Source organism: Coregonus lavaretus (genome assembly GCF_964263955.1).
Source record: "Coregonus lavaretus genome assembly, chromosome: 34".
NCBI classification, from domain to species: domain Eukaryota; kingdom Metazoa; phylum Chordata; class Actinopteri; order Salmoniformes; family Salmonidae; genus Coregonus; species Coregonus lavaretus.
The window spans coordinates 35,531,274-35,557,560 of record NC_140021.1 but is presented as its reverse complement, the minus strand read 5'-3'; the positions used below and the strand labels follow the sequence as shown (position 1 = coordinate 35,557,560).

The 26,287-nt window shown below is 44.8% G+C and overlaps 1 protein-coding gene across 1 annotated transcript; it reads left to right on the top strand.

The window, feature by feature from the left end:
- Positions 1–9,598: 9,598 nt before the first annotated feature.
- LOC311108988 (DNA endonuclease RBBP8-like) lies at positions 9,599–26,287 on the top strand. The gene is made up of 17 exons (XM_084151768.1): positions 9,599–9,687; positions 17,411–17,598; positions 17,707–17,749; positions 18,042–18,137; positions 18,260–18,372; positions 18,928–19,000; positions 19,201–19,358; positions 21,337–21,432; positions 21,556–22,058; positions 22,605–22,731; positions 23,929–24,017; positions 24,117–24,210; positions 24,430–24,606; positions 24,807–24,864; positions 24,959–25,049; positions 25,250–25,391; positions 26,042–26,287. Exons 2-17 carry the CDS (start codon positions 17,478–17,480, stop codon positions 26,155–26,157), a joined length of 2,097 nt encoding a protein of 698 aa, XP_084007894.1. The 5' UTR covers positions 9,599–9,687; positions 17,411–17,477; the 3' UTR covers positions 26,158–26,287.

Here is a 26,287-nt window from a genome sequence, read left to right as displayed (position 1 = left end):
CACATCACTGTTCCCGTTTCTCTGCTGACCCATGACACTCATTTAGAACAGATCACATTTTTGATTATAGACACCCCCACGCACCCTGTTGTTTTAGGTCTCCCCTGATTGAGTTGGCATAACCCTGTTATTTCCTGGTCTGAGAGGAGACTGCTGGGTTGGTCGCAGGAGTGTCAGGGGAGGTCTCTCGTGGAGTCTGTCAACACCACTACGGTGGAAAGTCTGGACCACGCCACTCAAGTGGATTTACAGGAGGAATACTAGGATCAGCCCTCCTGAGAGGACACGTCTATCCCCTCTCCTACGTGGAGACTGAAGCCATGGAGACCTACGTACAGGAGAGCCTCCAGCAGAGGTTTATCCTCAAGCTTCTTTGTTGTTAAGAAGAACGATGTGAGACTGCTCCCCTGCATTGATTGTTGAACACTGAATAAAGCCACCGTTAAATTCAGCTATCCTTTACCCCTCATCCCAACCATCATCGAACAAATGCACGGGGCACAGTACTTCACGAAACTGGACATGAGCAGTGCCTGCAATCTCGTGCGCATTCGTGCAGGTGACGAATGGAAAACAGCCGTAATGCCCTTTGGCCTGTCTAATGTTCCTTCAGTCTTCCAGGCGTTTATTAACAAAGTGTTTCGGGACATGCTGGGATGGGGTGTAGTAGTTTATATAGACAACATTTTGGTCTATTCTGCTGACCGAGCCCAGCATGTCTCGTAAGTCAGGTCTGTGCTGGGAAGACTATTGGAGCATAACCTATATTTTAAACAAGAAAAATGTTTATGTTTCCAGCGGTCCGTGTCCTTTTTGGGACACCTCATATCCACGGAAGGAGTGGAGATGGAGGAGTAACGCTTCAGCGGAGTCAAGTCATGGCCCATCCCAAACACCGTGAAAGCAGTCCAGCGATTCCTGGGGTTCGCCAACTTTTTCCGGCGGTTCATCCGGGGCTTCAGCACGGTGGTCGCCCCTCTTACCTCCCTGCTGAGAGGAGGTCCTCAGTGGCTTCGTTGGACGGTGGAGGCGGAGAGGGCGTTCGAGACGCTGAAGGCACGCTTCACAACTGCTCCCGTGCTGGCACATCCCGATCCCTCACTCCCCTTCATCGTTGAGGTGGATGCCTCCGAAGTAGGAGTCGGGGCAGTGCTGTCCCAGCGCACCGGAACCCCTGCGCCTTCTACTCCAAGCAGCTGAGCCCTGCCCAGAGGAACTACGACGTAGGGGACCGGGAACTCTTGGAAGTCAAGAAGGCTCTGAAGGCTTGGATGCACTGGCTAGAGGGGTCCAAACACACTTTCCTGGTGTGGACGGACCACCGCAACCTGGAGTACATCAGGGCAGCGAAGAGGCTAAACCCGAGACAGGCCAGGTGGGCTCTATTCTTTGCCAGGTTCGAATTCACACTCCTATAGGCCAGGCTCGAGGAACGTGAAGGCGGACGCCCTGTCTCACCTCTATAACACAGAGGAGAGGCAGGGAGAGGAGACCCCCATCATCCCTCCGTTCCGTATCATCACGCCAGTGGTGTGGGACGTAGAATCCGATATAAGGCAGGCCCTGTTTACGGAACCCGCACCAGCACAGTGCCCGGAGAACCGCGCCTACGTGCCCACGGGTGTGCGGGACCACCTCCTTTCCTGGACACACACGGTGCCTATGTCGGGTCATCCTGGGATAGGCCGTACCATCGCCTGCCTGACTGAGAAGTACTGGTGGCTCACCTTGGCTAGGGACGTCTGGGTTTACGTCTCTTCCTGTTCCATCTGTGCCCAGTCAAAGACACCCAGACACCTCCCTTATGGAAAGCTCCTTCCCCTGCCGGTTCCACAATGACCCTGGTCTCACGTCTCGGTGGACTTTGTCACTGACCTTCCACCCTCCTAGGGGAACACCACCGTTCTCGTCATTGTGGACCGGTTTTCCTAAGCTTGTCGCCTTCTTCCTCTGCCTGGGCTCCCGTGGGCCATGCAAACCGTGGAGGCTCTTTTTACGCACGTTTTCCGGCACTATGGGATCCCGGAGGACATTGTGTCTGACCGTGGTCCTCAGTTCACCTCACGCGTATGGAAAGCGTTCATGGAATGCCTGGGGGTCATGGTCAGTCTCACCTCTGTGTACCGTCCTCAAGCTAAAGGGCAGGTGGAGAGGATCAATCAGGAAGTGTGCATGTTCCTGAGGTGTTACTGTCAGGACCGGCCGGGGAAGTGGGCGGAATTTCTACCTTGGGCTGAGTACGCGCAGAATTCCCTCTGCCACAGCTCCACTAACCTCACTTCTTTCCAGTGCGTGTTGGGGTATCAGCAGGCCCTGGCACCTTGGCATCCGAGCCAGAACAAAGCCCCTGCGGTGGACGAGTGGTTTCGGCTCGCTGAGGAGATTTGGAACGCTGCGCACACTCGTCTCCAGCGGGCCGTGCGTTGGCACAAGTAACAGGCCGACCTCCACCGCAGTGAGGCGCCTGTTTCTCTCCAGCCGACCGGGTCTGGCTCTCCACCCGGAAACTGCCCCACGCTTGCCCTGCCGGAAGCTGAGCCCGCGGTTTGTGGGGCCGTTTAAAGTCCTGAGGAGTGTTATTGAGGTAACGTACCGTTTGCAACTCCCTGCTGATTACCGCATTAACCCGACTTTTCATGTGTCTCTCCTCAGGCCAGTGGTGCCTGGTCCCCTTGCTGAGGCTGGACCCAGTGATGCCCCGCCTCCTCCTCTGGACATCGAGGGAGGTCCAGCGTACTCGGTCCGTGAAGTCCTGGATTCGAGACGTTGGGCGGGGTGTCCAGTACCTCACCGACTGGGAAGGGTACGGCCCAGAGGAGCGTTGCTGGGTTCCTGCGGTGGACATCCTGGACGCTTCGCTGACCAGAGATTTTCCCCGTCGGCGCCCTGACCGACCCGCACCGCGTTCCTGTGGTCGTCCCGCTGCTGGTGCATTAGTATGTGTATATACAGTGGGGAGAACAAGTATTTGATACACTGCCGATTTTGCAGGTTTTCCTACTTACAAAGCATGTAGAGGTCTGTAATTTGTATCATAGGTACACTTCAACTGTGAGAGACGGAATCTAAAACAAAAATCTAGAAAATCACATTGTATGATTTTTAAGTAATTAATTTGCATTTTATTGCATGACATAAGTATTTGATCACCTACCAACCAGTAAGAATTCCGTCTCTCACAGAACTGTTAGTTTTCTTTAAGAAGCCCTCCTGTTCTCCACTCATTACCTGTATTAACGGCACCTGTTTGAACTCGTTACCTGTATAAAAGACACCTGTCCACACACTCAATCAAACAGACTCCAACCTCTCCACAATGGCCAAGACCAGAGAGCTGTGTAAGGACATCAGGGATAAAATTGTAGACCTGCACAAGGCTGGGATGGGCTACAGGACAATAGGCAAGCAGCTTGGTGAGAAGGCAACAACTGTTGGCACAATTATTAGAAAATGGAAGAAGTTCAAGATGACGGTCAATCACCCTCGGTCTGGGGCTCCATGCAAGCTCTCACCTCGTGGGGCATCAATGATCATGAGGAAGGTGAGAGATCAGCCCAGAACTACACGGCAGGACCTGGTCAATTACCTGAAGAGAGCTGGGACCACAGTCTCAAAGAAAACCATTAGTAACACACTACGCCGTCATGGATTAAAATCCTGCAGTGCACGCAAGGTCCCCCTGCTCAAGCCAGCGCATGTCCAGGCCCGTCTGAAGTTTGCCAATGACCATCTGGATGATCCAGAGGAGGAATGGGAGAAGGTCATGTGGTCTGATGAGACAAAAATATAGCTTTTTGGTCTAAACTCCACTCGCCGTGTTTGGAGGAAGAAGAAGGTTGAGTACAACCCCAAGAACACCATCCCAACCGTGAAGCATGAAGGTGGAAACATTATTCTTTGGGGATGCTTTTCTGCAAAGGGGACAGGACGACTGCACCGTATTGAGGGGAGGATGGATGGGGCGAGATCTTGGCCAACAACCTCCTTCCCTCAGTAAGAGCATTGAAGATGGGTCGTGGCTGGGTCTTCCAGCATGACAACGACCCGAAACACACAGCCAGGGCAACTAAGGAGTGGCTCCGTAAGAAGCATCTCAAGGTCCTGGAGTGGCCTAGCCAGTCTCCAGACCTGAACCCAATAGAACATCTTTGGAGGGAGCTGAATGTCCGTATTGCCCAGCGACAGCCCCGAAACCTGAAGGATCTGGAGAAGGTCTGTATGGAGGAGTGGGCCAAAATCCCTGCTGCAGTGTGTGCAAACCTGGTCAAGACCTACAGGAAACTTATGATCTCTGTAATTGCAAACAAAGGCTTCTGTACCAAATATTAAGTTCTGCTTTTCTGATGTATCAAATACTTATGTCATGCAATAAAATGCAAATTAATTACTTAAAAATCATACAATGTGATTTTCTGGATTTTGTTTTAGATTCCGTCTCTCACAGTTGAAGTGTACCTATGATAAAAATTACAGACCTCTACATGCTTTGTAAGTAGGAAAACCTGCAAAATCGGCAGTGTATCAAATACTTGTTCTCCCCACTGTATGTGCCCCATTGTCCTTGTCGATTATTGTCCCATGTCCATTGGTCTCGTGAGTACCGTGTATTGTGCTCCTCTTATTACGGGTCTCGTCCCGTGTATTGTTTAGAGGTTTACACCTAGCTCTTTGTTTGGGTTACATCCCTGTGTTATATATATACACGTGTTTGTTTTGGGCTTCGTCCCCGTAGTTTTTCTTGACGTACCTTGTGTTGGGTGGAGTAATAAAAAAAACTAATACGTGTTCCTGCGCCTGTCTTCTAATCATTATACAACGTGACAGAGGCAGAGAAAGAACATTTTAACATTTACATTTGAGTCATTTAGCAGAAGCTCTTATCCAGAGCAACTTATAGTAGTGAGTGCATACATTTTCATAAAAAAAAGAAACAAAGAATTACCCCCAACCTTGGCGTTGCAAGTGCCATGCTCTACCAACTGAGCCACATGGGAACACAATGAAGAAGGGCAGGATGAAGACAACAGTCAGCGGAGAGAGGGCCCAGACCCAGTAGTCTAGGTAGCTGAAGTAGTCCTGAAGGTCTCCCAGTCTTCCCACAGCTGGACCAGGCAGGAGATGATGGGACCACTGGATGACTTTTGGACGTCCGTGCAAGAGTCATTTTCAAAGGTCATCCTGGCTGTGTCTGCTCAGCCTCCAGAGATGGAGGCTGCAGGACTGCCTTGGTCCAGACCTACATCACACATATTTGAGACCAAGAGCTATAACAAAAAATTGTGTTTATTCATTTGCATTTTGCATAACTATTCCACTTGGGGATGGCAAGGTTGCTATAAGCCATTAAAACAAATATAAAGCTACCTTCTGGCTGGCTTTCTTATGTTAGGCCTACTAGCTAAATATCGATGTAAACATTACATTTATACAAATGGACCTCAGAGAGGGCAAGCACCCCCACTCTAAGATGCCACATCACTTGAGGAAGCTCATCTTATAGTTTGGTTTACACCATCATCAGTGGCATCCTCCAGTACCAGTGTCCATTGAATTGTCAGTAACAAATAAGGTTGACTCTTTAGCTCTGATATAATTTGTTATCCCCTTTCAAATTTAGCTAAATAGCAGAATACACTGTCGCTGATACTTGCTAGATGTGTAACATTGATCTGTCTGGCTCCTTGCAATCTGGGATCCTTGGAATATCCCAACTCTGACTTCACCACATTGAAGTTGACATTTTAAATGGTTAAGGTAAAGGTTAGGCAAGGGTAATGGTTAAGGCAAGGTTTAAGGTTAGGGCAGAGAGGAAGAGGACAAGAGGCCCAACTCAGTGGAAAATCTGTCTCCCTCCAGCAGGTGGCTATTTTTCGTTGTTTCGCCCACCAAGCAAGTAGTTTTTGTATGGAGGTCAATGAGAGAGTGTTGAATTTGGTCAACAAAAAAATGTGACAAATTTGCTACGTGAGGTTTATTTGATCTAACAAAAGTTTCGTAATGCTTAAGTTGTTACAAGTGTACTGATATAAGTAGGACACATGACATCCTGGCAACTTTGAGAAAAAACACTTTATATTCATGGCATGAGGCTAGTAGCATAGCATCTCTCTCCATTGAATACAGGCGGTTGACGTCAACAACCCTCATCGAAAATTCAAAAAAGGATTACACTAATGAGATTAATCCACCAATCCAAAGAAAGGATAGGCGGGAGCTAGACAGCCCACCGTGCCACTTTTTGGACAACAACTCATAGATAGGGCAGAGAAACATGTACACTACATGCCAAATGAATGTGGACACCCCTTCAAATGAGTGGATTCGGCAATTTCAGCCACACCCGTTAGTGACAGGTGTATAAAATCAAGTGCAGAGCCATGCAATCTCCATTGTCAGTATAATGGCCCATACTGAAGAGCTAAGTGACTTTCAACGTGGCACCGTCATGACTTTCCAACAAGTCAGTTCATCAAATTTCTGCCCTGCTAGAGCTTCCCCGGTCAACTGTAAGTGCTGTTATTGTGAAGAGGAAACGTCTAGGAGCAACAACGGCTCAGCCGTGAAGTGATAGGCCACACAAGCTCACAGAACGGGACCGCAGAGTGCTGAAGCATGTAGCGTGTAAAAATGGTCTGTCCTCAGTTGCAACACTCACTACCGAGTTACAAACTGCCTCTGGAAGCAACATCAGCACAATAACTGTTAGCCGGGAGCTCCATGGCTGTTAGTCGGGAGCTCCATGATGGTGCCAGGTTTCCTCCAGACATGATGCTTGGCTTTCAGGCCAAAGAGTTCAATCTTGGTTTCATCAGACCAGAGAATCTTGTTTCTCATGGTCTGAGAGTCTTGTAGGTGCCTTTTGGCAAACTCCAAGCGGGCTGTCATGTGCCTTTCACTGAGGAGTGGCTTCCATCTGGCCACTCTACCATAAAGGCCTGATTGGTGGAGTGCTGAAGAGATGGTTGTCCTTCTGGAAAGTTCTCCCATCTCCACAGAGGAACTCTGGAGCTCTGTCAGAGTGACCATCGGGTTCTTGGTCACCTCCCTGACCAAGGCCCTTCTCCCCCGATTGCTCAGTTGGGCCGGGCAGCCAGCTCTAGGAAGAGTTTTGGTGGTTCCTAATTTCTTCCATTTAAGAATGATTTGTTCTTGGGGACCTTCAATGCGCCTCGACACAATCCTGCCTTGGAGCTCTACGGACAATTCCTTCGACCTCATGGCTTGGTTTTTCTTCTTCTTCTTCTTCTTCTTCTTCTTTGGTATAATGACATTTGCAACAATTATATGTGCATTCCGTCACCTACTGTACAGGTGGATAATAAGGATCTAAAAAAGGAAAAAATGTGGGGTCAAAAAAACAAAACAAAAAATATTTTCCATACAAATTATCACTAACGAAATGTTAATTAAACTAAATCAGCGTGCTTTTCTGTTTTAATCAGTTCCCTACACAAGGTCAGAAGGATCCTGTGATGGCGGAACATTTCCTGGCAAAAGTAGTCCTTGCAGTGCTTCTGCCGTTAAGTCTTGGAGCTTCTTGGACTTCTTGTGCAGTACAATTAATAACTGTGGCTATAAATGCCACAAAATCCACCTTCTTCACAATAAGTGTATCCAGATCACTTGATTGACGTATAATATTGGCAACTGGTTGTGGTTGCATCCACCGCCATATCTTCTTCAGAACTGTGGCCCCTTCAATGCTCTTCACCCCCTCCACATAGGATATTTGCTGTACAGCCCTGATCCTTGTCACCTCAACCTCTTTCACCCTTACAGGGCACTCAGGTAATTCGGAAATATGATGATCCCCACCACAGTTGCAACAAAAACATATTCCTTCCGTCTGCAAAAACTTGACACACGGCCAAACTTTTTACACTTCTTGAATTACATCGGGTTTTGCACGAACGCTCTTGTGGCGCATCTTATATATCCCAACTTTACATAGGGTGGTAAATACTCATTAAACATCAATAATACATATAAACTTTGCTCCTTTTTCCTATTCTCCACACGGGTCAAGTTACATGCATTAACTATTACTGGATTTCTTTGCCTAAGATATTGATTATCAATGTCCAACGGGACGCCATAGATAACACCTTTTACCGGTAACCTGCTCCGAAAATCAAAGCTGTTCACTTCATGCTTCGATAATTTCGCAAGCCACAATGCACGCTCCTTTTGCTCTTTAGATACACACGATATCAACACCATACCACTCCTGGTTACTTTGACTGCATCCACTTTTCCCAACCCCTTCTTCACCATCCTCGTGACTTCAAAAGGGTTTCCCAAATAAACTCCTTATCCAAAAAACGTACTCCAACAAGGAACGATTCATCAGACTCATTTTCCACAACAATTTTAGCCCTTTTTGTTCCATTCTTGGACTTCACTGTTGTCCACTCATCTTTCTCGCTAAATGTACTCGACGCGCTTTCAGCTTCAAATGACACTTCTGCTTCTGCCATCTCCCCTTTTTCCCTTTCCACTCAACCTGGCTTGGTTTTTGCTCTGACATGCACCTTATATAGACAGGTGTGTGCCTTTCCAAATCATGTCCAATCAATTGAATTTACCACAGGTGGACTCCAATCAAGTTGTAGAGACATCTCAAGGATGATCAATGGAAACAGGATGCCCCTGAGCTCAATTTCGAGTCTCAAAGCAAAAGGGTCTGAATACTCATTCCAGGGTTTTCTTTATTTTTTAAAACTATTTTCTACATTGTAGAAACCAGTGGTGCGTGTCTCCAGTCCGGTACGGCCCGTTCCTGCTCGAGCAGTCCGCTCCACCAGGGTCCAGTTCAGCTCCGGTCAGCGGCTCCATTCCAGTGCCAGAGCACTCAAGGCAAAGGGTTGCTATTTCAAGAATCTCAAGCATAAAATATATTTTGATTTGTTTAACACTTTTTTGGTTTCTACATGATTCCATATGTTTTATTTCATAGTTTTGATGTCTTCAATATTATTCTACAATGTAGAAAATAGTCAAAATAAAGAAAACCCTTGAATGAGTAGGTGTTCTAAAACTTTTGACCGGTAGTGTATGTTTCAGTAAGATTGGATTTTTAGCATTTATAGCAATGGTTATCAACTGTACTGCAGGGATGGAACGTAAGTTACAGAAAATGTAGGTGGTGGTGGCAGCTGCAGAGAGGTATTTGGGTGTGCGAGACTTTATGTCAGAAGCATTACAGTGTCTGTTAAGGTGTCCCATCATTTCATTTGTTGGTCTGAGGTAGGACTAAATAGATGTAAATAGTGGAGTAGGGTGTTGGGTTTTTAGTGTGTGAGTGATGGTAGGGTATTTTTTGATTTATTTATATCTTATTATTTTTTTAAATTCAAGCACAGAGTAGGGTGGTGGGTTTTTAGGTGAGTGTAGGGTTAGATTGTAAGGTATTTGTTGATTTATACATTATTATGAATACTTTTTCAAGTATAAAGGAGTTATACTCCAGTCTAGTAGGTGGCAGTAATGCTACATTTTTTGGATGACAACCTCCGATAAATCCAAAGAAGAAGACGAAAAAGAGCGGTATGGAAGTCCCAAGGATACCGGAATAACACTAACCATCGATCACGTCACACCGAATGTTTTGGTTTTGTCATCCTACCATGCAATGCGAGGCGCGAATACTGAAATATGTGAATTTGAGCTAGCTAACGTCACCGTTAGGTAAGTAGTGAAATTATTACGTTTGTTCAAATTTAAACATCATACGATTACAGAGTCATTGCATATTTTGATAGCTGTCTGTCTAGCGATGTAATTGACTGTCTAGCAACGCTAAGGCGTTAGCAAGCTGGCAGTCTATTACCAACTCGACTTTGCTTGCTAGCCAAATAAACGATTGGGTTGTTAGCGAATGGTTTTGAGCTAACTAACGGTAGAGAGCTCTAGCTAGTTAAATATCGTAACTATAGCCCGTAAAGTGTTCAATTTTTTAAGAAATTCAAATAAAACCCTCTTCATCCCAACCTATCACAACACAACATAATAGCGCCTCTTACATATCCGCGCATGCGCCGATGCTAGATTTATATTCGTATAAATTAACGTTACTATATATATATATATATATATATATATATATATATATATATCCTGCAGAAGCCCAATCAATGTTCAGTTCTGACATGACCAAGAATCTGAAGAGGTTTGCAGAGTGAGAAATACTGTTAGATATGGTCTTTGGTGTGTGTCAGTCTTTCGTGGTCCTCTGTAGCTCAGCTGGTAGAGCACGGCGCTTGTAACGCCAAGGTAGTGGGTTCGATCCCCGGGACCACCCATACACAAAAATGTATGCACGCATGACTGTAAGTCGCTTTGGATAAAAGCGTCTGCTAAATGGCATATTATTATTATTTATTTATCTTTTAACCCTAGGTGGTGCTGATGGCTAGTTAGTGGTAGACTACTATCCATACAAGACTGAGAAGTGATAAGAGCGTCTGCTAAATTATGTAAATGTACGTGGGCCATAGAGGTAAAGTGACCCAGGTCTGCCTGTTAAATAGCCATCACTAGCACATTAGAGGCTGCTGCTGCCTATTGAAATCACTGGCCACTTTAAGAAATGGAACACTAGTCACTTTAATAATGTTTACATATCTTGCACTACTCATCTCATATCTATATACTGTATTCAATTCTATAATATTCTACTGTATCTTAGTCCATGCCGCTCTGTCATTGCTTGTCCATCTATATATTCTTAAATTCCATTCCTTACTAGATTTGTGTGTATTGGGTATATGTTGTGAAATTGTTAGATATTACTTGTTAGATATTACTGCACTGTCGGAGCTAGAAGCACAAGCATTTCGCTACACCCGCAATAACATCTGCTAAACATGTGTATGTGACAAATAAAATTTGATTTGATTTGAAAGTGACTATGCAAAGATAATAAACAGAGTACCAGCAGTGTAAAAATGTCAGGAAACTTGGCCCCAGTGATTTAGTGCCTTGCGGTCGAAGGCCGAGCAGTTGCCATACCAGGCGGTGATGCAACCAGTCAGGATGCTCTCGATGGTGCAGCTGTAGAACTTTATGAGGATCTGAGGACCCATGCCAAATATTTTCAGTCTCCTGAGGGGGAATAGGCGTTGACGTGCCCTCTTCCCGACTGTCTTGGTATGTTTGGACCATGACAGTTCGTTGGTGATGTGGACACCAAGGAACTTGAAACTCTCAACCTGCTCCACTACAGCCCCGTCGATGAGAGTGGTGTGCTAGGCCCTCCTTTTCCTGTAGTCCACGATCATCTCCTTTGTCTTGATCACGTTGAGGGAGAGGTTGTTATCCTGGCACCACACTGCCAGGTCTCTGACCTCCTGCCTATAGGCTGTCTCATCGTTGTCGGTGATCAGGCCTACCACTGTTGTGTCGTCTGCAAACTTAATGATGGTGTTGGAGTCGTGCTTGGCCATGCAATCATGAGTGAACAGGGAGTACAGGAGGGGACTGAGCATGCACCCCTGAGGGGCCCCCGTGTTGAGGATCAGCGTGGCAGATGTGTTGTTACCTACCCTTACCACCTGGGGGTGGCCCGTCAGGAAGTTCAGGATCCAGTTGCAGAGGGAGGTGTTTAGTCCCAGGGTCCTAAGCTTAGTGGTCCTCTGTAGCGCAGCTGGTAGAGCACGGCGCTTGTAACGCCAAGGTAGTGGGTTCGATCCCCGGGACCACCCATACACAAAAAAAAAATGTATGCACGCATGACTGTAAGTGGCTTTGGATAAAAGCGTCTGCTAAATGGCTTATTATTATTATTATAGTGATGAGCTTTGAGGGCACTATGGTGTTGAACGCTAAGCTGTAGTCAATGAATAGCATTCTCACGTAAGTGTTCCTTTTGTCCAGGTGGGAAATGGCAGTGTGGAGTGCAATAGAGATTGCATCATCTGTGGATCTATTGGGGCGGAATGCAAATTGGAGTGGGTTTAGGGTTTCTGGGAAAATGGTGTTGATGTGAGCCATGACCAGCCTTTCAAAGCACTTCATGGCTACAGATGTGAGTGCTATCGGTCGGTAGTCATTTAGGCAGGTGTTCTTGGGCACAGGGACTATAGTGGTCTGCTTGAAACATGTTGGTATTACAGACTCGGTCAGGGACAGGTTGAAAATGTCAGTGAAGACACGTGCCAGTTGGTCAGCGCATGCTCAGAGTACACGTCCTGGTAATCCGTCTGGCCCTGCGGCCTTGTGAATGTTGAGCTGTTTAAAGGTCTTACTCACATCGGCTACAGAGAGCGTGATCACACAGTCGTCCGGAACTGCTGGTGCTCTCATGCATGCTTCAGTGTTGCTTGCCTCGAAGAGCGCATTGAAGTAATTTGTCACTGGGCAGCTCGCGGCTGTGCTTCCCTTTGTAGTCCGTAATAGTTTGCAAGCCCTGCCACATCCGACGAGCGTTGGAGCCGGTGTAGTAGGATTCAGTCTTAGTCCTGTATTGACGCTTTGCCTGTTTGATGGTTCGTCTGAGGACATAGCAGGATTTCTTAAAAGCGTCCAGGTTAGAGTCCTGCTCCTTGAACGCAGCAGCTCTACCCTTTAGCTCAGTGCGGATGTTGCCTGTAATCCATGGCTTCTGGTTGGGGTATGTACGTATGGTCACTGTGGGGACAACATCATGAATGCATTTATTGATGAAGCCAGTGACTGATTTGGTGTGCTCCTCAATGCCATCGGAAGAATCCCGGAACATATTCCAGTCTGTGCTAGCAAAACAGTCCTGTAGCATAGTATCTGCGTCATCTGACCACTTCCGTATTGAGCGAGTCACTGGTACTTCCTGCTTTAGTTTTTGCTTATAAGCAGGAATCAGGTTGATAGAGTTATGGTCAGATTTGCCAAATGGAGGGCGAGGGAGAGCATTGTATGCGTCTCTGTGTGGAGTAAAGGTGGTCTAGAGATTTTTTTTTCTCTGGTTGCACATGTAACATGCTGGTAGAAATTAGGTAAAACAGATTTAAGTTTCCCTGCATTAAAGTCCCCGGCCACTAGGAGCGCCGCCTCTGGATGAGCATTTTCTTGTTTGCTTATGTCCTTATACAGCTCGCTGAGTGCGGTCTTAGTGCCAGCATCAGTTTGTGGTGGTAAATAGACAGCTACGAAAAATATAGATCAAAACTCTCTTGGTAAATAGTGTTGTCTACAGCTTATCATGAGATACTCTACCTCAGGCGAGCAAAACCTTGAGACTTCATTGATATTTGATTTGGTGCACCAGCTGTTATTGTCAAATAGACACAGACCGCCACCCCTTGTCTTACCGGAGGCAGCTGTTCTATCTTGCCAATGTACGGAAAACCCAACCAGCTGTATGTTATCCATGTCGTCGTTCAGCCACGACTCGGTGAAACATAAGATATTACAGTTTTTGATGTCTCGTTGGTAGGATAGTCTTGACCATAGATCATAGTTTGTTTTCCAGTGATTGTACGTTGGCCAATAGAACTGATGGTAATGGCGATTTACTCACTCGCCTACGAATCCTAACAAGGCACCCCGACCTTCTCCCTCTGTATCTCAGAGCAGTATATCCTTCGCGTCGGACTCATTAAAGAAAACATCTTCGTCCAGTTCGAAGTGGGTAATCGCTGTTCTGATGTCCAGAAGCTCTTTTCGGTCATAAGAGACGGTAGCAGCAACTTTATGTACAAAATAAGTTACAAACAATGCGGAAAAACTAACAAAATAGCACAGTTGGTTAGGAGCCCGTAAAACGGCAGCCATCCCCTCCGGCGCCATTGTATTCCATTATTAAAGTGACCAGTGATTCCATGTCTATGTATATGGGGCAGCAGCCTCTAAGGTGAAGGGTTGAGTAATCGGGTGGTATCCGGCTAGTGATGGCTATTTAACAGTCTGATGGCCTTAAGATAGAAGCTGTTTTTCAGTCTCTTGGTCCCAGCTTTGATGCACCTGTACTGACCTCGCCTTCTGGATGGTAGCGGGGAGAACAGGCCGTGGCTCGGGTAGTTGATGTCCTTTTTGGCCTTCCTGTGACATCGGGTGCTGTAGGTGTCCGGGAGGGCAGGCAGTGCGCCCCCGGTGATGCGTTGGGCAGACCGCACCACCCTCTGGAGAGCCCTGCGTTTGCCGTACCAGGCGGTGATACAGCCCAACAGGATGCTCTCAATTGTGCATCTGTAAAAGTTTGTGAGGGTCTTAAGGGCCAAGCTGAATTTCTTCAGCCTCCTGAGGGTGGGCCATTTCAGATTGTCAGTGATCTGCAGACAACCGAAGAAATTGGTGATATTGATATATTGTTGTCAATTGTTGAGAAAGATATTATTTTCACATTATTACAATTTCCCTGTGACACAAATCTCATTTAAATTGAGTATTTCTAAAAGAATGGCATAATTTTCATCTGAATTCTGAATTTACCCCACTGCATTGGAGTTTATCATCATTCATTGGGCCTGGATAGTTGTGAGTTGCGACAATTAACTATTAGCCTATACTAAACCCTCTAGATATCAGGCCAAGTGTAATTATTTAGGATATCCTTAGCCTTGTACAAAAGGATGCTTTACATTCAGCTGTTTTGGAGAAAACCATAAAGACCTGACTGTTATACAGTAAGGGAAAAAAGTATTTGATCCCCTGCTGTTTTTGTACGTTTGCCCACTGACAAAGACATGATCAGTCTATAATTTTAATGGTAGGTTTATTTGAACAGTGAGAGACAGAATAACAACAACAAAATCCTGAAAAACGCATGTCAAAATTTTTATACATTGATTTATACAGGTAACGAGCTGAGATTAGGAGCACACTCTTAAAGGGAGTGCTCCTAATCTCAGTTTGTTACCTGTATAAAAGACACCTGTCCACAGAAGCAATCAATCAATCAGATTCCAAACTCTCCACCATGGCCAAGACCAAAGAGCTCTCCAAGGATGGGACAAGATTGTAGACCTACACAAGGCTGGAATGGGCTACAAGACTATCGCCAAGCAGCTTGGTGAGAAGGTGACAACAGTTGGTGCGATTATTCGCAAATGGAAGAAACACAAAATAACTGTCAATCTCCCTCTGCCTGGGGCTCCATGCAAGATCTCCCCTTGTGGAGTTGCAATGATCATGAGAATGGTGAGGAATCAGCCCAGAACTACACGGGAGGATCTTGTCAATGATCTCAAGGCAGCTGGGACCATAGTCACCAAGAAAACAATTGGTAACACACTATGCCGTGAAGGACTGAAATCCTGCATCGCCCACAAGGTCCCCCTGCTCAAGAAAGCACATATACATGCCTGTCTGAAGTTTGCCAATGAACATCTGAATGATTCAGAGGAGAACTGGGTGAAAGTGCTGTGGTCAGATGAGACCATAATGGAGCTCTTTGGCATCAACTCAACTCGCCTTGTTTGGAGGAGGAGGAATGCTGCCTATGACCCCAAGAACACCATTCCCACCGTCAAACATGGAGGTGTAAACATTATGCTTTGGGGGCGTTTTTCTGCTAAGGGGACAGGACAACTTCACTGCATCAAAGGGACGATGGACAGGGCCATTACCGTCAAGTCTTGGGTGAGAACCTCCTTCCCTCAGCCAGGGCATTGAAAATGGGTCGTGGATGGGTATTCCAGCATGATAATGACCCAAAACACACGGCCAAGGCAACAAAGGAGTGGCTCAAGAAGAAGCACATTAAGGTCCTGGAGTGGCCTAGCCAGTCTCCAGACCTTAATCCCATAGAAAATCTGTGGAGGGAGCTGAAGGTTCGAGTTGCCAAACGTCAGCCTCAACCTTAATGACTTGGAGAAGATCTGCAAAGAGGAGTGGGACAAAATCCCTCCTGAGATGTGTGCAAACCTGGTGGCCAACTACAAGAAACGTCTGACCTCTGATTGCCAACAAGGGTTTTGCCACTAAGTACTGTCAACATACAAAATCAGCAGGGGATCAAATACTTTTTTCCCTCACTGTATGTGCCTCGGCTCCTGGGTATGGCATGGGAGTGGAGTTAAAGATCTTAATAGCTGCAGGCTACAACATTTGCCTTGTCCCTGCAAAGGCAGGTAGGAGTGTGTCTGCGTGCGAAAGTGTTTGTGCGTGTGTATGGGTGTGTACGTGTGTGTGTGCTCCTATCAGTCTGACTGTGTGTGTGTAGGCTACAGGTATAGGGATAGTGTTGCTATTCCTCTGAGCCAGCTGCTACACATCCCCCGCTCGCTCCCTTCTGTTTTCTGGCAAGACCAGTTTATATTTGATCTGGAAAACCAGCTCTTCCAGTTGTCCATGCCAACAAATTGTGGTCTGATCCCAGCCAGGTCCCTGGGAATGCTCAAAACCTGCCTGGCCAGTTTCCATGAAAGGCATATTGGTTTGTCATTGGTGATGGTTCAGTTTGTGTAGCGTTGAGCACTGGAGCAGCATACTACTAGTATAGCCCAATGTGGAAGCAGCAGTTCTCTGGTTTCCTCCTCTCTATGAAGTTTGGATCTGTTGGGTGGCTTTTCTATGCATTGAGGACAATGACTGACAGTTCGATCTAATGGGGTGAGTGAACAAGGCTCTTTCATTCAGTTTGATACAGGAGGAAATTGCGCATGGTGAATGTCAATGACCATTTTACTTGTCAGTCATTCATTTTTGCTAAATCCTCAGCTAGCCTATCCCAGACAGTTGAAATGTAGCCTAAGTCACCAATAGCATAATGCTGTAAAAAAAAAAAAAAAAAAAAAACTAATTAATGAACTGTGAGTAATTATATGAAGTAGGTTAGGATTACAGAGTGAAATTGGCTAGTTTGTCATGTCTGTGCTCAATAATGGGTGAAAATGGATTATTTGGCTTTAGTGATTGGATGACTTAATGATTATTAACCAATGGTGATTGAGCCAATCTGACTGTACCAGTATGGGAAGAGAGAGGAAAGAGTAGTGAAGGCAAGCTTCAACTAGTGTATGTGCTGGCTAGCTACCTTGCTACCTTGCCTTCAAACCCTGATTTACATTTTTGTTTAGGCCTAGGCTATATTTGACTGCCCGCTGGGAAAAAAAACGTGCCTTTTAGGATTGGAAATGGTGAAAATGGGACTATACGAGCGTGCCCTGGAATGCAGTCACTTCTTAGTGCGTACATAAGTAAAATACTGGATTTATTACCGGTACCATATTTTACTGGTATTGTAGTGGCCTTTCAGTGCATTCTTTTCCCAGAGAATGCTAAATGAGAACTTGTTCTCAACTGGCTTACCTGGTTAAATAAAAGGTGAAATAAAATAAAATAAAAAAACTGGCAACATGTTTGCACTAGCAGCAGTAAAGATGCACTCTGCAACAGTTTCCTCTAGGGGCGCATCTTTGAGTAAAGGAGGTTCCTCTCTTGACACATCGTACTCTGTTTCCTCTGTCTCTTTTGCGCTCTCTTCCTCTGTCAGATTTTCAGGTTTGGTGCTGAATGGAGTTGTATTGGCTGAGTGAAGCTACCAACCAGTAAGTGAGTGGATGATGAGCAGTCCTGTGTTAAGCGGGAGCAGCCCGGGCTCCAGCGGGGCTTCGGAATCCACTGACCTCTTCAGGGACCTCTGGGGTCGACTCAAAGACTGTCACGATAGTGCACTGCAAGGTAGGCCTACTGTCTACATGGTAGGAAATCTCCACCGAAACAACCAAGACTAGGTGCCAGTATTAAAATAAATCATTCAACAATCCCCTTTTTTGATCCTGTGTTTAGGTTTGCAAACCAAAGTGAACAAGCTGAAGAAGGAGCGATATTTGTGAGTACAGTCATTTGAATTGACCGTTGTGTTGATGATCAATGAACAGAATCTGAAACTGAATCTATTCTGACATTCAACATGTCATTCCAAAGTGTGATTATTGTTTTGTGACCCCACTTAAGTTGAGACTGTTTCTCATTGATTCCCCGTCAGTGTCTCAGGTTTCAAATGTCACTGAGCAAGTCGGTCTCAGAAAGGCCTCTTTCACACTCATTATTCAGTAGGACAGCATAGGGTTTACCAGGGTTCTGTGATAAGTCCAAAAATATATAAGTCCCTCACCCTGTAGAGATGCCCAGAGACTGGAGGAGTTCTACAGCAGACACCAGCAGCTGAGGGAGCAGCACAAAACCCTTCAGGACACCGTCACAATTCTGGAGGACAGGTACCGCATCTGTCCTTTCTGTCTCTCTCCATCTGTCTCTGTGTTGAACACAGGAAAAGTGCTGAAGGTGTCGGGAAATCCATCAACTCATGAGTCCCCTTTCTGTCTATCTCTCTGTGCAGGCTGCGGGCAGGCCTGTGTGATCGCTGTTCCGTCACAGAGGAGCACATGAGGAAGAAGCAGGTGGAGTTTGAGAAAGGCCGTCAGCAGAACATGCGCCTCATCGCAGAGCTTAGTGAGTTCTACATCATTCCCTCTCTCTTACACATACCCTACATTCTGTATCTGAGATTCATTCACCTCCATACTGGTCTCTCTTTTACAAAGTACATACAGCTCCTACGCTTTTGGCTACAGTAGGACATGATTATGGCTAAGGTTGGGGGCCATCAGTGCCAGGAAGTTCACAAGGGAACTCTCTCCCTACCACCCCATCTCTCTTTATCTCTGTAACAGGTTCGCTTGTAGCTCTACACATCACACAATATAGCCTTTCTCTTTTTAGCCAGGTCTGTGGGTAGTGGGGTTGGGAGGAGAGTCTCTTTTTACATTGATGGAAATGGCAAACCTGAATGATCTGTTTGTTTCCTATGTTATCGCCCAAACGTTATATTCCTCCGCGCTCACAATAGGGATGCAGTTCTTTCTCTATACCACTAGTGCTCTGCAAAGACCTATCGTTGCTGTAGTAGGACTTAATGATTTAGTTGTTCAGTTAAAATGTCAAGAAAGTGTTCTTTTTCCCCCATTATTTACTCTACTCACCGCTGTGGTTTGTTGTGACTTCCAGTGACTGAAAGGAACACCCTGCAGGATAAGAACAGAAAGCTGAGTCTAGAGCTGGACAGGCTGAAGGGATCTCTGTGAGTTAAAACCATCCCCATCCGCCTCACATAGGCACATTGCAGTACTTTTGTAACCAGGATTGTTGAATCTAAACCAATATTCCTCTTGCACAGCAGGAAAGCATGGTTGAATAAGGGGGTTCTCACTTTGATCTTAATATGGTATATTACACCACAATGCCCATTATAATTCTGTGTTATTTCTGTTTGGTTTCCAGCTCAGCGTCTCCGGAGCCAGAGGAGGGGGTGATCCCAGACTCTCCGCTGCAGCATATCTCCCTGCCTGTTGTGAGCAAGATGAGGAGGAGGAAGGAGACCAACCATGTCCGCTACGCCGAGAAGCCCCTATCCCAATCCCAGAGCTCAGCACTCAACGGTCTGCTTCATACAAATAAATGTACACAGATACAGCACTCAAAGGTCACCCTCGGTATCAAACACACATGCAGGTGTGCGCATACTCAGTCACACACACACTCAATCTTAGGGCTCCCTTTTAACATACCTAACGCAATGGTAAATCTTAGCGCTGATGGTAGCGTTATAGGTTCGGGGGTGTCAGAAATATTTGTGCTATTTTCACAACCGGAATTATGGACGCAGTAGCTGGCTGTGGCGCGAAAGGGCTGGGTTTTGATGAATAAACAAGTTGTGTGTGTTGAGACTTGGCCCCTCACTGGCCAATCAGAACGTGTTCTATGGCTAAATATATGGTTGCTTCTTCTTAAAGTTGTGTATTTACAGTCTTTTATGTATTGCGTTGTCATCAACTCCAATTTGAATGTTAGTCCGTTATAGCCTAGTTCGTTAAATAGCCTGCCCCATATTTGCTAAATATGTTGAACATGTTTGCAGTCCATTGTTCTAATTGCATTGCTTCAATATGGAAATACATTTGTTAGACATAGGCTATAGCATTTGCACTGATATAGGAGCTAGGCCTACTGTAAACTGCAATCTGGACATGCCAAACGTACTCAATAAGCAAGATTAAATTCACTAGGCTATTGAAGGCCTAAAGTGTATCATTCTAATAAAAACGAAACAACTTGTTTTTAAAATGTCTAAATACAGTTACAGGCACCGTAATTGCTCCCCGTGGGCGTACAATACAGACAAGGCAACTTAGACAATGGAGGGTTTTACACACATCCAAACTTTTCACAGGAGCTGGATAAAGATCCAATATAGAGGTGGAATTTCCACTTACCTTTATACTGCTCACAAATGTAATGTTTTATAAACATCATGGAACCATCTTACAGATCATCATATTTGCACTTCTCCAGAAATAGAAGACGAAATTGCATTGCATTCGAGCCATGTACATTCTCACCGTAAACCCATGGACGGTGAATCTTTTTAATAAGTAGAATTTTATTAAAAACCAATCTGTTTTTTAAATCCTATTTCTAAATAGGATCGGTCAGAAGCATGATATCATAATCCTCTTCTCTCATTCCATGGCACTGTGTGCACACGTAGGCCTAAATGTCTTTACACATAACATTCGCAAGTTTATACAAAATACTAGGCCCCTGTCAATTGTGTCATTGCCTATTTGCAAGGCAGATTCTAAAGAAAATCTGTATAGGAGGATTGAATAGTTTGGAGGAGCGTGTCTTTGGAAATTGGACAACGGGCGCTCTTTGAAAATGGGGATGGATAGCCTACTTGAACAAGCGAAATGCAGGTATGTGAATAATGAAAAAGCATGAGGGAAAACCCCTCAAATTTGTCACCGCACTCTCAGTACACCATTTAAAACCCCTTTATTCATAGGCTACTTTTGGCTAATGGGTAAAAGGACGCACCAATGCGATGCATCTAAACCAGCCTTGATTAAGGGGATGGTAGGCTATGCTTGGTTTTTAAAGCAGTCGTTTTTTTAAATGTTTCTAAATATGAGATTCACCAGCAAAAAAGGCACATCTCACCTTCCAAGGGCACTGTGCATCATGGCTGGATACACTGTGCTTCCGCTCTCAAAATCCATGCCATTATCAACTGCGTTACCGTTAAGACCTGCTTTTTGTGGGTCTTACATTTTCCCATTAGTGTGTGGGTCGTGTATTTTCCCATTAGCGCTGCATGAAACGGTCACTTTTGCGCTTGTTTTTAAGGACACACCTCAAATATTGCCACCCCTCCCACCTCAGCACAAGCGAGCTGATGTTTGACAGGTAATTGCCGAACCTGGCAGTAGGCCTGGAAAAATGTGTCCGTTTTTACATGACGAAATTGCGTTTGACACTTGCCCCTCCTTAGCACCTGCCAAAAATAGAGCCCTTAGTTTCTTACAATATCAGCTTCATAGACTTCATTGAAGTTCTATTTTTTTTTTGTAATGGTAGAACCAAGGAAAGGATTGCCCTCCCAAACCTCGGAGAGCCAAGGAAGAGGCATACTGGTGCCTGAAACGTGTTACATGGACGCCACCCAGACCCAACGTAAGGCCTACATTAACTGCCTGATGACATGCAATTGTAATTATGTTGTTGCCTCTAAAATGTCTTTGAGTGTCTTGAAAAGCGCTGTGAAAAATCACAGTATTCTTTTTCTTGTTGATTTAGAGGACAACAGCCAGGGTCATGAAGGTGCTGTGGTAGCAGAGACTTGTTGCCTGGATCTCCCTGATGATCCAGTGCCTAACCCCCAGAGACAGGGCCGCTTCGGCACCACCACCACAGAAAACGTCTCCCCATCCCACCTCCCTGGCCTGAAGCTCAGCCCTGCTGACGGCCTGCAGCGCCACCTGGAGGGGATAGCCCACATCACACCTCTTAGAGCCACCTCCACCCCATGTGGCCTCTCTCACCTGGTCATGAGAGGAGAGCTGGAAAGAGGGAAGAGGAGGAGGAAAAACAGCGAGGAGGAAGATGAGGTGATTGACAAGCCTCTGGACCTGTCCGACTCCCCACAGAAGGCTCTGGTGCCTCCGTTCAATGCCCAGAGAGGTGGCAGCGTCCCTGGGGCAGAGAAGCAGGACAGAGGCCAGCAGCACCACATCCTATTCAAGCAACCCTCCACCCCACCAAGCGATGAACGATCCAAAAATGTGCCACTTAGTGACCAGGTAGTCTTGCTTATTCCCGTATTTTTCTTAACACATTATACAAGAGGTTGTACAGGTAAATGCATCATATTCAAGCCTTGTTATAGATGGGTTAATCTCTGAAACCCAGAACTAAAGTTTTGCGTAATTGGGGGAAGATGTATGAGAAAATATACTAATGAGACTAGCAAGTCTCCACCCCGTAAAGGGAAACTCTCACCCAAAGCCCCCCACCCCCCACCCCTTCGAAAAACGTTCCACTCGAAGTCATTGCTTGAAAGTCCCGCCCCCACTTTGAGCACCACCTTCACCCAATCCTAATGTGTCCAAATAACCAGTGACGGAAAACAAAAGCACCAGAACTACTGTTCCTCGTTCATCTTCGCATCCCACAGTCTTTTGAGAGATGTTAAATACCATTTATGTTACGTGGTCTGTCCATGAGAGATTATAGATATGTAGATCAAGAGCTCTTTTTTTCTTTGAAACGTTCACTCATCTTATGCATCAACATACTGCTGTACCTGAATAGCCAAAGCCACCCCTGCTTTGCTATTTGTCCTTTAGACCCACAATGTCCACGAGCCAATCAGAAAGCGGAGCCGGGAGCGGCCTGAGGATCTGGAGAAGACCTCTGTCCTGCAGGCCAACCCCTGTGCTCGGGTGAAGAGGAGCCCTCCGCGGGACATCAACGGTACTGCATCCACAACACTGCCCTCAGATGCCCCTGAAACACCACTGTGGAGCGATTTCATTGCCAACAGATATTGTATTTAAATTATTTTAAAATTCTAATGAATTAATTGAATTCAGAAATGTAACTTGTATTTAATGATTTGAAACTGAATTGAATAAATATTTCATTCAGTTTAAAAATTCAATTTCAATTTAATTGAATATTCAAATTAAATATTTATATATTCTGTTTCAATGTGGTAGATATTGCATTCATTGTCTGTGTATCAAGTTTACAAACTATAATTTCAAATGTATCAAAGTTTCATATATTCAACTTCTCGGATGCATTCAGATTCAGTTTTCAAATTCAGTTCTCTAAATTCCGATTCAAAACCAGAGACAGCATCCTGGTACTTTGCCAGCAGCTTCTGAACCCAATGTGGCATGTTACATGTATTTTCTTCCTATGAAGGTGGAGGAATGGCTTATAGCCAAAACGGTTCAAACGCTAGAGCCAAATTCATAGGAAGAAAATACATTTAACATGCCACATTGGCTTCATAAACCGCCAGAAGCTACTGTTTACTACAGAGAGCGTTTGATTCTATCTGTTCTCCTCCACCTTTCCTGGCTGGCAAAGTACCAGGATGCTGTCTCTGGTTTTGAATCGGAATTTAGAGAACTGAATTTGAAAACTGAATCTGAATGCATCTGAGAAGTTGAATATATGAAACTTTGATCAATTAAAAATGATATTTTGTCAACTTGATACACGGAGAATGAATGCAATATCTACCATATTGAAACTGAATATATACATATTGAATTTGAATATTGAATTGACATTTTATTTTAAAACTGAATGTAATATTAATTCTATTCAGTTTCAAATCATGAAATACAAGTTCAATTTATGAGTTCAATGATTCTATTTGTGCATTACAAATACAACAAATATTAAATTCAAATGCAATATCCTAATGCAAATTCAAAATTATGGAATTCGAATACAATTTCTGTTGGCACTGAAATCACTCCATACTCCACTGGGAAAAGGTATTGTGTTGTAAATGTACATAATTATCATTGATTGATACAAAGATTATACTTTTATTTCATGAACGGCACATTTCGATTGACTGGCCCTAAGCAGAATCTAAGCAAGCAATTTGAATATAAATGTCATAATGTTTAATTTCCTACCCTTTTTTAGCCAAGCTAATGCCAGCAGAGCAGACGTGTAGCCTGGACCCAGGGGCAGCCCTCTCCCAGTATGATGTAGACACCCCTATTCTAGGAAAGGTAGGACATTCGCCAAATTCATTTGCTACTTTCCTATACCCTCTAGCTGTTTCTGATGTGTATACTTGCAGTTCTTCACGTGTGTGTGTGTGTGTGTAGCCCCACGATGAAGGAGTGACGGTGGATATGGACTGCACCTTTGTCAGCCACAGCCTGCTCCTCCGAGGAGCGCCAAGAACCAGCTCTGATACCGGTACAGCTTACTACTGTTTCACACTACATTTTGATACATTCCCAACCATAGTATTTTATTTCAAATATGGCAAAGAGGAGATAGCCATGCAATGAAATCCTTACTTTTACCTTTCAAGTTGCATTAGATCTGTGATGAGAGGAAAGACGGATAAAAGTATTTGAGCAGGACCCATATAAACGAACCAACCATGTAACCAGCCTTGAACCCTTCTTTTAGGGATTGGCCAGAGGGCCAACGACAGCTTGGCTGAGATATTTGACAAAACAGGCTATGGGGAGTACGAGTCATGTCCTCAGTATGATGGCTCATATCTGCATCAAGAGGAGCCCCATCGTCAGGAGGAGGGGGAGGAAGAGTTTGGTGAAGTGGAGGAGGAAGAAGAGCATGAGGATAGTAAGGATTTTACACTGTATTTTCTCTATTTATTATCTTGGCTACTTGCTTCCTTTATTTTACCAAGCAAATTGGTTGAGAATGACCACAATGACCTGGTCAAGGAGTACAATACTTGAGATGAATTTGTAATTTGAGCATTCATTGTTAAGTATTAATATCAACTTTTTAGTGTCCTCTTTATTTCTCTCCTCAAAAAGCACACATGCCTCAACCTGGAATGCCCAATGGAGAACATACAGAAGAACTTAAAGACAGGTGATATCATAATCATCAGACTAGCAGAGAACAATGTTTGTCATGCTAGGAAAAGTTTCTAAAAGGTTTCTTTCCCTCTCGTTGTGTCCTGTAGTAAAAAATTATCGTTTGCACACGTGGAGGTGGTCCGCAAGAAGGCTGAGAGGAGGAAACTCAAGGGGCACACATGTAAAGAGTGTGAAATCGTGAGTTGACTTGACATGGGGCTGATGTGCCGGTCCATGGTTGTGTTCATTAGGCACCAAAAGGAAGAAAACTGACAAACAGGGACCTGAACTTAAACGCTCATTTTTATTTTCAGTTTCAAAAGAAATTAACACGTTTTGCACTACTGAACACGACCCATGATTTGTGTCATTGAGCTAACATATCTAATCTCACTCAGTACTACGCAGACCTTCCAAAGGAAGAGAGGGTGAAGAAGTTGTCGGCCTGTTCTCGGCACCGATTCCGTTATATTCCTCCATCAACCCCAGAAAACTTTTGGGAAGTCGGCTTCCCTTCAACACAAACCTGTGTGGACAGAGGTATGCTACCCTATTCAATTTGATCCATTCAACAGGCCACATGGTCATCAAAGCCATAGTAGCTGATACTGTAGTCATGTATTAATTCAGCATTTCCCAAAATAGGGGTTGCGATTCCACGTGGGGTAGCCTGATTTGAAAATGGGGTGGCGAGAGAAACTGAAAACATTTGAACAATTTTGTTATTTCTACACAGAAGATAATACACGATTACATGATCTTCCCTGATGTTTCCTGAACTTCCCAATATCTCTCTGATGCATTTCAGTCACGTCAAACCATACCTCCTTTAGTTTGAAATACTGTCAAAAATAGACAGACTGAATTGTAATATACTGACATAGCCCCAAGTAAAAAAGTAAACACTGGCTGTTGATTTTTACTCTTTTTTCACATAGAGTAGTGCAACTTTTTCTGAAATCAAAGTGGGGTTGTGGGCCACAGAAGTTTGGGAACCCATGTATTAATTAATTGTGACTAATCATGTCTAATCACTGAATTTACATATTATTTTTTATCCGAGAAGTGCATTGCTTTTGTACCAGACTTCAATAAGGGGCGTTTTCCCCCTTGCTTCTATTCAGATGTACTAGACGTCCAACTTCACTTAATGAGTTTAACAACATTGTGCTTCTTGTTTGTCCTACTAGGTTATATAAAAGAAGATAATGATCCAGAGCAGCGCTTAAGGAGGAGAAGGCCTTACAATTCCATATTCTCCCCCAAAGGCAAGGAGCAGAAGACCATAACCAGTAGGGGGAAATAAATGCCCAATCAAACGTACTGTAAAACTGTATTTAATTTTCACGGCAACATTGAAACACTACCCCAGTATAGTAATCCTAGTGCCTCAAAGGAATATGTGTGCCTTTTTAGTGCTTGTTGTGTGATATATA